Source organism: Pyxicephalus adspersus, chromosome 4, assembly GCF_032062135.1.
Source record: "Pyxicephalus adspersus chromosome 4, UCB_Pads_2.0, whole genome shotgun sequence".
Taxonomy (NCBI): Eukaryota; Metazoa; Chordata; class Amphibia; order Anura; family Pyxicephalidae; genus Pyxicephalus; species Pyxicephalus adspersus.
The window spans coordinates 128,373,813-128,386,724 of NC_092861.1; the positions used below are offsets into that span (position 1 = coordinate 128,373,813).

Here is a 12,912-nt window from a genome sequence, read left to right on the forward strand (position 1 = left end):
CACGCAAAAGCTGTTGGACAGCTACAGCCTGAGCAAACCGGACAAGAAGCCAACCTCACAGTCTGGGAAGTTTGCCAAGGTAAGTGTTGATACATTCTATTTCTACATTGTACTAAGTTGGAAGGCCAGACAATCAAAAATATGATTTATAAGTAGGAATATTTTGCTTAAAGCATAACTCTGTCTCTGACAAATTTGACAATGTAGGTCAAGGCACTACAATAACATATCTTATAAATAACTTATATTACAGAACTTTTTCTTTTGGTCTGGTCAAGTCTTTAAAAGTTTGAATTAGCCATTTTATGCAAAGGCAAGAATCATTTTTTGCTTATTGTATTGCTGGTCTGCCTAAGGCAATCTTCAGTTATGCCCTGCTGACTATGAAAGGGCTTTTTTAAAAAATGTTGTGACCATGTAGGAAGAATGGTAGGAAAAGGAATGTGTCCACTTGTGCTTTAAAGATGGACTTTAGGCAGTTATAAAAGCTCACTTTTTATGCCAAGAAATTGAGTTATAAGAATAATTAGTATTTTAGATACAGCTTGTTTTAAATAGTTTTCAATCTCATTGGAATGTCTTGCAAAGCAGCACAATTGGACTGAATACGGTGGATCAAGTAGGCCAAATTCTACTGCCCTGCACAGTGCTGTCCATCTCACATCAAGAGTTTTCCAAGAGAGAATGGAGTAATACCATTAGTCTGCTTTTCCTTTACACCCTGCATACTCTACAAAGAAAACTCTTCTGACCATTTTATTCTGTTTACATGGTGGTTCCATGTGTTTACAGATACCCCTTGGCATCCTGAACAATTTAAAGAGTATAAAAGAGTAAAAGAACAAAGAAAAATACATGAAATAAAAATGATATGAAATAGTGTGTTATTCTACTTTGGTAAATAGTTGTGTTTAGTCCCACATATCTATGTCAGTAGCATTCATGCATAATGAATACCTTTAGATGTAATCACAGTGATAGCTCATGTAACCAATACCTGGTAAAGTCGATCAGTCACTCTTAACATGCTGAGCTAATGTGCTAGCACTGTGATATTTCATATCCACTGCAGTTCATTCATTTCTCTTCTCATAAAACCTTTCGTTGTGTGTTCTTGTCTCATCTAGACATGCACACATGATTAAATCTTGTTTCTGGCTCTGTACGATAGCTTGACACATCCGATTGTCTGATTTGCCTAGTAAATGAAACTGTGAATATGTTTTTCCACTGGATAGTTCTGTATGTAATCGCTGGAAGAAATTTTTAGATAAATTACCATGTAAACACCTCAACAACATTAGGCAGGCTCTGCTAGCCATTTCACAGTAAAATAAGAATTTCATACCTAAAACAATTGGAGAAGGACCTAAAAATCTTTGGGGGATTTTCTCTTCCTCAATGCCAAAAGTGTATGGCAAAAAAGGTCTGGATTGGGGTTAAAAAATCAGTTAATGTACTGGCAAGGCAGAAGGGGCTCTTCCTCCTCCAATGCTCTTCCATGCTACCTCTTACTCCTTCCTTTGGGATTTTTCTCTTGTTATAATACTGGAAAAAACAAGTTGTGATTTCTGTGCTATAGATTTTGAAAATGAATTTCTCCATAATGCTTCAACCAACGTAAGCAGTGAATAAGAGATTATTTAACAGTGCATTTACTAATTGTTTAAAGTATGTAAAGACTTCAATGTGTATATTCCAGGCAGCGATTCACTTTAAAGCTAAGTCCCAAACAAACACATTTCTTTCAGGTGAGAAAGCTTGGGTAGCAATTGTAGTTTAGAGACTTTCAAAGGTTTTCTAATTGAAAGTAAATACGCAGATCAAATAAATGTTATAACTATTGCATAACTAATAGTGGTTATCAAAATTGATTTACATAAATTGTTTAGGCACCTATTATTATTAAATCAATACCTAAAGTTAACTACCAAAATAAGCAATAATTTTTCATCAAACTAGTCTTGTGGTCAGCCAATCAGTTGTTCAGAGAATGCTAATAAACTGAAAACTATGTAAGTAATATAGGGTGTATAAAGGTTTAATAATCAATAGAAAGGTCTGCAGATGAACATGCCGGTTTATATCCAGCTGACTTTAAGCTCCTCCCAGTGAAAATTCTAAAGCAGCTATCTATGGTACAGGTTGCCTGTCCTAAATTAGCTTGATGTGTTAAATAAACACAAAATTTTGTTATATTTTGAATAATATTTATAAATGCCACAATAGTACTGCCAAAAAAAACAGTCGGCCAGTGGCTCATGTTTTCCTGCAATCGTACTGTAGATTTTACACATGAATGGTAGGTTGGTCCTATTTTAAAACTAGTGGTCACCAGTGGTAAAAAGCTTCTTCATATTGGAATACCTGTACAGAAATACTTCCCAAGCAAGCAAAATACCAAGTATAAATGCATGTTTGCTCACTATATAACAAATTTATTCACTATTCAGAGACATATAAAAAAACAAATATTAAACAACAGCAAAATAAATATAGGACAAAGGGTTTTATTGACAATGTACAGCTTTTTATTATATGCAAAGTTATAATTGGGTAGATATATTAAAAAAATATTTCTGGAGGGGTTGGGGGCAAAGGGTAAAGGGTGCTGGGCTTGAAGCCTTGAGATCACCTTTAATACACTTGCATAAATTATAATATAAATTGTATTAATTAAAAAAAATATAATATAAAAAAATCATCTATGGCAAAGATACATAGACGACATCCTCCTTTTTTGGATAGGATCAACAGAAGAACTGCATGAATTTTTCCAACAGGAAACCAGTTTCAATTTATGATTCATTTTGATTCTTGCCTTGATCCATATACCCTTTCAGGACCTATTCATTTTGAAGAACGACAACCGCATTATGACGACACTGTACAGAAAAGATACTGCTGGAAATACCATCCTGCATGCATCCAGCTTACACCCCAACTGCTTCATTAAAAACATACTGTACAGCCAGTATTTAAGATTGAAAAGTAACTTCTGGACACATCATGACCAGCTGAAAAAAGCTAAAGCACTTCAGTCCAAACTCCTAGAAAGAGGATATATAAAGAAACTTTTGAAAAAAGCTTATCAAAAAGTTGAAACTCAAAATAGACAACAACTACTCTTCAAGACTAACCTAGGCAGTAAAGAAAGCATGACACAAACTAGGATCATTACAAAGTTCAATCTTGAACACAATCAACTTCGTAAAATGTGCCAAAAGCATTGGAACATTTTAAGTGGGGACCCTTCACTTTGTAAATTCATAGGCAATAAACCTCTCTTTGTTTCCCGAAAATTACCCTCCTTCAACGACCAGTTGATATGTAGCCACTTCAATACCACCCCACTGTCCACTTGCAATAAGAGCACTTTTAAATGTGGCCATTGTTTCAAACTGTTTCAGAAAGAATGCAAATGGATTGTTAATTTATAAGCAACCAAACCACACGGTTTGAATGATATGATCAGCTATATACCCTTTCTTCTCACTACTTGACACTTTGATAAGCCTTCCCGCTTTGCCCCACCCACCATTTACCAAAAACAGAATATTTGGTCCATCACATTGTCCTGGTTAGATATTTCATATCTCTCTGTTGTAAATGACATTATTTTATACCACTCTGTGTTTCTACCAACTTTTTCCTAAATATGATCATGGTACATATAAATTATAATCCACATTTCCTTGAGCATTGGCAAGGGTTACAACAAGCATGAGACTCATTTGTTACCAATATCCTTATTATTATTATCAGCCTTTTGATATGTTCCTTTTTTGCAGGCACATATAGCCCTTGCATACAACCATCATGCAGGGAGCCTATATATCCTATACATCCTAACGCTAATGGCACAGACCTCCCACTACAAATTTAACATTAGCGCACTTTGGATTGATGCTAAATACCATCATTAACATGTCCATTTTACACTGAGTTAGGGCGCAACGAAGGGCGGAAGTATTCTGCCCCCTCCACTGTGCAGCCGCATCTTCTGATCCACTAATGGCAACTGTAAGGGCGGAAACAACGTTTCCTCCCCTTACAGCGCAGACGTTGTTACAAAGTAAGGGCAAAGGCAAGGGCGGAAATTATCCTCCCTGTTCCTACTGCGCAGAGGGGTCCTGTCGCACATGCACGGTCTGCATTTCAGGACGCCACAGGAGTAGATCTCTTAAGGGCGCACTAACCTATCTCCCAGTTTCAGTTTTCAACATCTAACAGTACCACCATCAGATGCTTTTTTTATACATGATGCCTTATACAGTTTTGAAGGTATGTTTCTTTTTTTACCGTATATTAGTCAATATTTAACCCTATATAACCCAATTTATAGCTCTACTTACCTTGCAAATGAGCCATTTATTTTTCCACTATAGTCATATCCTAATAAAGCCATTTCATAGTCATATCTAAGTGTATGTAGAATTTTCAAAATCATGGAAGTTTTTTTATTCAATTCATTATACGCTTTTAACCATTAGCCTTTATCCAGAATATTACCACAAATTGTTTGAATCAATCCCTGCATGAACCTTTTGCATTGGTTTCAAAATGTGAGTACCTTTCATGCTCTTTAACTAAACTAATAACAATGATTAAAAGCTGATTGTTTAATATGTACCATCTTCATAATAATATTTTTTATGAATATATGCTACTTTCACAATATCTTTATTACTTACCAGTTTACACTATACCAACTTAAATAAATGAACTAAATTAATTCATTATGAATAATATACTCATGTGTTTGTTACTAGTTAATAATTGTATATGCATATATACAGATGCACAAACAATGAATGCAGAGTTTGTTTTACATCTATATAGAATTAAACTCATATGTTTGTCTTTATATGCTCTGTTTATATATTACATATATGTACATATGGTATTCAGTTAGGCACTTAAAACATACTCTAATGCTGTAATATATTGTGTCATCTCTATAAACAGTTGCTCTCTATGACTCACAAGTCCCCCGAGGAAGCCAATAGAGGTGAAATGTGTCGGGACACAAGACCTTATTACTTTTATAATATCTCCTTATTAGCCAGGGATTTTTTTGTCTAGTATACAGGTCCAAGCCAAACCCCTCACATCTTTGAAGGGGGAACAGACTTCTAATTTCATGGATTGAAACTGTATTTAACTTATTTAACTTAATTTATTTTTTGTGTTGTATGCTGTTAATATAACACACTCAATAATACACTATTTGTATATTGCCTACAAACCCCAGTCTTTTTTCTCACTTTCATTTATGGCTCCTTTGATTAAATATTCAAGGGTAAGCATAACTTTATCTTTTACTATATTGATTAGAGGATAGGTAGGCCACATTCTTTTCCTTATTTACCCTAAATTATATAACTGTACCCTAGAAAAATATAGACTTTTAAAAATGTAATAGATAATAATAGGAAGGTTTGTGTTAGCTTGACTTTTCTTTGCTTGGAACGCCTTCCACCTTCACAACCTTGACCTAAGGTTGTGTCTTTGTCTTCCTTCTATTTGAAAACTGCTATGGGTACAATTGCAATTAACTCAGACATAGCACAGCACCAACAAAGTAAACAGGTCAGCTTTCAACCTTGTAGTGTCTTGGTAAAAAGACTGCTCTAACATAACATATTTCCGCACTTTGAAGTTATACGTTTATGAGATGAAGGTCACAGGATTTGAAAGAATATGTGCAAACTTTCTGCAGGTTCTTGCTGTCAATAGCGTTTTAGCCTTGCTTTATTTTCGGCTCAGCACTACAAAACTAATAGTTACAGAAGCTAACCAGTAATAGTAAACACTTTTTTAATAGCACATTTGAAGTGGAACTCAACTTGTAACGGGAAATCCAAGCAGATAGATTTTGTCTCTTCAGCAGTAAAAATACTTAACTGCCTGTTTGCAATCTTCTGTTTGGGAGTTTTGTAATTTCTGAATGGCCAATCAAAATTGCAGTGGTGAAGATAGTGACGATCACAATAAAGAGAGAACAGGTGAGTTAACTTAAATAAATGTGGCTGGACAGGTAAGGAAATAACTGGCTGCGTTTTTTAAAATGTTAACTCTAGTTTTACTCTATTTATTTATGAAAGATATACTGTCACCTTACCTGTGAAGGACAAAGTGCAAAGGGTGATCCCCAACTTGACTGCTCATTCCTCCAACACATCTGCCTAGAAGCATGTGACCTTCTTTTTTGACAGCACTACGGTCTAATATCCAATCTCTAAGCATAACTCACATGACCAAGCGAGTCATTACACTACCATGCCTTGTTCTGGCACCAGTCATTTCAGTACTGGCAGCAAAAAAGAAAGGTGAGGGAGCACTGGTGAATATATGGCAATATAGGTGACTTTTACAGAAATTTTACTTGGGCAAAATGACAACGTCTCTTTAAACTCTTAAAAGTACTACTTGTTAGTAACATTATCGTATTACAAATTATTGTTAGCATTCGGGCATCTGTCAGCTTCTGTTCTTTTATTTTTACTATAATTATCGTGTATTTATATAGAGCAAAAGTCATGCCACTGGTTGTCTCTCAAAAGAGCTTGTAATACATAATCTATGGCAAATTTTAGGGGTAAGCCAAGTAACCTAACATCACGTTCTTTTAAAAATAAAAAAGTCTCCGAGGAAACCAATGCAAACCAGGTGTATTTAGGATTAGGTTACCTAGACTGTGGTGAGGACATGGTACAGTCAGTGGATGACCTAAGATTCTGCTGAGCATTTTGTGACCAAATTATGGCATTGTGACATTCTTCTAACAATGCCCAATTTCGGGCTTACTCTTCCTTTGATATTTTCTGAGTCATTGGGCCTGATTTAATAAAGCTCCCCAAGGCTGGAGAGGATCAGGCCCATTGACTCAGAACAAGTACAAAGCTAGAGAACTAATAAAAAAAGTAAAATCTTGTAATCAGCAAACTAGTTTCAAGTCAGTAGTTCAGAGCACGATTGTCTGGCAATAAGCATAATTAAAATGCAAGTTAAATGCAACCTGTATATTTCATTACTGGCACCTTTTTCTTTTCAGTTTTGACCTGTTGACACTTACGGTAGTGTTGGTGCTTCCTTCAGCCCCTATGGTCAATATATGCCTATGATAAGCTGCCTTACTGGCCAATAGGAATGCACAGGAAGCAGAAAAAGGGAGGCAACCAATGGCACTGTCAGGGAGTACCAAACATTGGAACTTGACTTCTGTACTTTTTCCTTGAAATAGTTTTCTTTTTTCCCTTTATTTTTGGAGTGATAAGGTAAAAAGATGGGTCATAATGTTTGTTTTATTTAGAAGTGAATTTCAATGAAACTGCTGCAGACTTTCGTCTGCCCTGCATAACAACGAAGAACTGAGCACACTGGTTCTAGCTTAAACACAATGAACAGGAAAACAAACCTGTAGTTTTTATTAGGGCACAGCATATGGACTAAAGAATAAAATGAGAATAGGAACATATAAATATAATTCTTGCCAAAAAGGCTTAATAATAGAAAAGTACCTAACATATTACTTATCTAGTAATAAGAATATTCAATAGAAACATATCCATTGTCCGAATAAACTGAATATATTTACGTCTCAATCACTTATATCAGTTTGTGATAAGAAGCAATTAGAATGCTGATGTCTTTATTAAAATACAACTTAATGGAGATTTATGGGAAATGGCAGAGGTCATGGCCGCAAAACATCTGCCAATCAGATGTTCTAGAGCAACCTAAGCAGATAATGAGAACTCATGACTTGGTGCTGCACAGATCCAGCTGCCCCCCATGTACATTTCTGTGCATACAGTACAAATACAGTTTTGAATTTTACCAATAAAGCATAAGTAGAGTTTGACATAACATACAAAAAAACCTGCCTCCAAAGTCTTTATTATCCATATATAGCTTACTTATCTGTCCCAAAGAAATTGCATATGTGTATAAAATCACATGTTCCTCAATTTTATAGTACAGTTGTGTTAGAGCAGCTAATACCATGCTTAGGTCATATCCTGTCAAGAGGAGAGGGGGAGCTGTATAGCCAGTCAATGAAAAGGCATTTGTTGCTTACAGTCCACATACTTGTCACTACAGTGTACCTGGTTTGTTTACAGAGCAATAACATTTCTATCTTCTCTTCTCTAATTTAACCCTCAACTTAACTCTAATTTAACCTTCAATTTAACCTTCAGTATTCCACTGTAGTTACTCAACCTTCCTAACAGTGGCTGCACCAGGTGTAAATATAATAAACATTATACATAGACATGGTTTTTATACCATCCACACATACAGATAAGTATTTATTAAAAATAATCTTTTTTACATGTTTTACAAAAAAAGAGAACATAGTTTTCCTTAGGTCAATCACACACACATACAAAAACACACGTATATGTATGTATCATTTAGCACTTGTACTGTGTGTTCAACCTCAAGAAATATAAAACCTTAGAACCTGCTTTTCTGCATATGTCAAAAATCTAAAAAAGACCTTGGCGATTCTTAATATTCATGGAAAATAATATAACAACATGGATATAATACACTGGCCCAAGTGGCATCTAATAAACAGCACAGAGAATATTTGTAACCGATTTAAGATTCACAGACAGAAGCAATTATTCAGCTATATGCAATACTCAGAGGAAAAATATTTCTTACCATAAATTCCTGTAGAAATGCAAGGAAAAGCCTGAAATGTAAACAGAAAGACATGTGTTAACTATATTAATGATAGCTACAGCTTTGACAGCACAACTGTGAACAACTTGGAAACAGCAGTCATTTTAAATAGGATATAAGAAAGTTACAGAGTACAGCTGGCAATATGTGGACATTTCCAATGTTATGTCTCTTTAGAAATGCTGCAATATATTTAAGGTGGAATTGGGCTTGTGGAATTTTCAATCCCTTTGTTAAATCTTGTACTTGTACTGGCACTTGGATGGCTTTGGGTTAATGATTTTGTTCAGACTATTGGTACTGACAGGGGAGCAAAGCATTCCCCTGTCTTTGCTGCCTGGTATCACTTACACATGAAGCAACGCTGAAACTAAAGAAGTGAATAAACAGAAAGTAAATAGCTAAGGCTGGGTCTACATGGACGTTTTTAAAAACGCATGTAAATGTTCCTACTGCATTTTTTTGCTTTTTATGCACTTTTATTAGCGTTTTAAAGCTTGCCTTTAAATGCTGGAAAACATCTATGCTGTGTTTTCCTGTGTTTTTACGTTTCAAGTGCTTATAGACGCGGAAAAACATGGGAAATTGCCCCATGGAAATCAATGGAAGCGTTTACCTGCATTTTTCTGCGTTTTTTTTTTCGAGCGTTAACCCTGCATTTTAATTTTCTAAATGTTGCAAGCAACGTTATAGATAACGCTCATAACTTTATTTTACAACTTTATTTAACTACCATAAGGCATGTTAGTCACAATGGTGATTTTTCTTGAAATGGCCTATGAAAAATAAAGCAATGTACAAATGTGACTGCTATAGTCTGTATACCCCACTATTCTAGATTGCCTTGCAGGTAGTTGAAATGCATGTGACATCAAAGCCCTGTAGACACAATAGGCAGTGAGAAGATATGTGGTGCTAATAAGATATCTGACATTAGTGAGCGGGACGATTAAAGAATAAATCACCCTGGAGATTGGCATAGACAGCAATGAAATCCTGACCAGTCTATTTAAATCTAAAAATCAAAGTTTTGCCTTTATATACTTTAATTTTCTGTACTAGTACCAGTAGTAGGACATATAGGATACCGGCATATGATTTACTTTCAAATATGCTAACAAATTCTGAATATCATTATAAAACACCTTTCATCAAGTCTTTGCTAGCAAACAGAGCCTTCAACATTAACAGTGTGCCAACTGTCCTTTGCCTTGTAATTTGTATAATGCAATATTATTTCTTATATGTATATGACCCTACATGGTCTCAAACATAATTACTGTCTTGACTCTGAGTTCTGTCTTTTGAGTAATTACCATTAGTGAACATGATTTTATATTTGTAGAAAGATTTAAGTTATGTTACACTAGAAAGTGGGCACTATTAATAATATATGAGACACTCATGCATGCATTCAAGAATACTAAACAGATCATAAAAGTGTGGACAAATTGCTAAGTGTATTTCATTAAAAAATGTTTTACAAGTTGTCAAACACAATTCCAGCGTGCTGGAGTCATCTGCTGTTACTACATCTGATCGCTAGAAACCAAAATACAAAGAAAAGTGTTAACTTATAAAAAAAAAAGTAAAGCACCTTGCAGGGTTATCTGTCTTTTTTAAGCAGTCATTTATTACACTTTAGTAAAGTGTAATATTGTAAAGAGAAGAAAAAGTGTGCTTATTAAGCAGAAATGTAGGCACATAGCTAAAATCAAGGTTTCCTGGTAAAATATTTATTAATATTAGCTTTGAAATGTAAGCGTTCATGTTACAATGCATAGCCAGATCTTCTTCCACATTTCCCCAGTGCAGGTAAAGCTTCTCTTTATTTAGGGATCATAACCAGATTTGCTCCTCGTGTTAGAAGACTTCCTGTGTTAGACTGACAACCTTGGCAATGCATAAAATTCTTATTGGCTTATAATGTTGCTCCTCCTCATTGCTGCAGCCCTGCCGGGCTCGCCATTTTGTGGTATTTTTTTAAACCACTTGCAAATATAGGAGGCAAGCCGAATATGATGTTGATTTTAGGGTGATGATTACTTTCATCATAGTGCAAAATAAACATGAATTTATAGTGACTAATAGAAAACAAGCTACATTATTATAGTACTGGTAAATTGGGATACATTTGTATTTGTTAGGATTAAAAAAAACAGCGTATTACTGCTATTTTCAGTATTAAACTTGAACTTAATTAAAAAAGTGAAGATTTGCTGTCATAGGAAAAACATTCAGCACCCTTTCATTCTAATGATAATGTCCCTAAGTCTAAAGTTTTATATAATAATTTTATTAGCATGTTGATGAGGAGAGAAAGGTAGAACCATGCATAGCTTAATATAGGAAAACTTTATTTGAGCTTTATTTGTGCCGTGAGAAAATGTGCATTTTTCCAGAGCTCCTCCTGATAAATAGCATTGGGTTTCCTGATAAGTAATAATGCCTATCCTGTGCCCACAGCCTAACAACTGTAAATCCTCAGTGTAGAAGGAAACTGCTGCTTCTGAATGCTAAGGTTATGAGATTAAGAGTGAGGTTTTTGAAAATCTTTTATTTTGTTTCCAGTAACACTAGAATGAATAGGCACCCCCACTAATTGTCATTCACTGATTTGCCAGGATGGATTGATGGACAATATTGGGGTACATCTGTACACATGCCAGCTTTTCACATAAAAAAGGGGGGCTGTCCAGCCGGTGTCCAAGATGTCTGCATAGCCTGTGGGCTTCACTTCCAGGAGAGCTTTCAGTGACAATACGAGAGGTTTTGCAGTCTTCCCTGCTTCCTCTGATTGAGATCTATCTCCATTCTACCGAGGCATGGCAAAATTGAAGAAGACCAGACGTAAACTGCAGAAACTCTCTTGCTTCCTCAAGCCTCATGGCTTGACAGAGTACAAGATGGGGCCAGCTCATGGCCAGCTTTCTTTCCCGGGTCTCCGGAGTCATCTGGATCCTCAGGGTCTCCAGACTTCATTCCTACTAACCCGGTCTCACAACACCATAGTGAGTCTATTAGTCCTGCTGGGTCCCCCTCCAAGCAAGCCCTGAGCCCAAAACATATAGTGACTTCCTCAGACCTCCTAGTGACTTGCTTTTTTACTCAAGGAAATCACACTTGGTTTCACTTACAATAAACTAGCATGTGCATTTAGAATAATTTGGGGAATTAAACATTTTATTTAAACATATCTTTAAACTTTTATCTTTTATCTTTTATTTAAACATATGTTTATTTAAACATATCTTTCCCCTCCCCCTGGTTATTATGTCCTATAGCATATTTTTGGGTTCTCAATTATAATAAAAAAGGAGCCAACATAACAAACTACAAGGAAATCATACCTAATCCAAAGAAGATCTTTTTTAATCCCGAGAAAATCAGGGATAAAAAGCTGTAAAGTTATAGATATTATATTGAAATCCTGGTGTTCTAATGTCTATATGCCTTCATAATTAATCATAATTGCCTTTTAGCTTTGTGTAATATAACACTTCCCATTTGACAATGAGAATGTGCACAATAAACAATCCAAATCCTTTACTGTACAGATCTCAAAAGAGTAACACAAATAGCACACAAAAGAAAGTATATAGTCCCCTTAAGAGATGGCATTTTTTAAACAATACCCAGAGCAGCAAAATCTAGAAGAAAGGGTCAGGCGTTCAGCTCAAACCAAACATCTGCAGAAGAAAAGTCTTACGGCTTCCAGGAAGCTTGAGATTAGTGCTGTTTAATGATGGGGTTATAGAATCATTAAAAGTCTTGATATTTTACCCAAATGTTCTCATGATGAGTTCCTGGATTTAAAAAGTATAACACCTTTATGCACCACTGTGAAACTTAACAAGCAAAAGTGTTATGTTGTCTGGCTAATGTTTGAAACATGTTCTGTCACAGACCATTGCTTGATGGATAAAATAGCTCAGGAGTCGGGTGAATGTGATGTAAAATCTCTGCAGTCAGGAAAGATAAAATTTATTTTTTCAAATAAGATGAGGTGTTATAAAATTAAATAATTGAGTATTAAAAGGTGTTACTAAAGCCACTGAACAATTTCAGGCACATATTTTTTTTGATGGTTACCCTGCCTAGTGAAAAAGTACCATTATTTTTAGTATACCATTTAATACAGTGTATTTAGTGTAAGTAATATAATTTACTTAGTGGGACTAAGTAAAACATTCATCTGGAAATTGCATCTAACAT

The 12,912-nt window shown here is 35.2% G+C and overlaps 1 protein-coding gene across 5 annotated transcripts in view; it reads right to left on the reverse strand.

The window, feature by feature from the left end:
• Positions 1–12,912, reverse strand: part of MACROD2 (mono-ADP ribosylhydrolase 2) — a 1,216,811-nt gene that overhangs the window by 331,840 nt on the left and 872,059 nt on the right. For all 5 annotated transcript variants that reach the window (XM_072409610.1, XM_072409609.1, XM_072409608.1 and 2 more), the window contains one exon: positions 8,677–8,707. In XM_072409610.1, the coding sequence (XP_072265711.1) occupies positions 8,677–8,707 (31 nt within the window). The remainder of the gene's footprint in view (positions 1–8,676; positions 8,708–12,912) is intronic.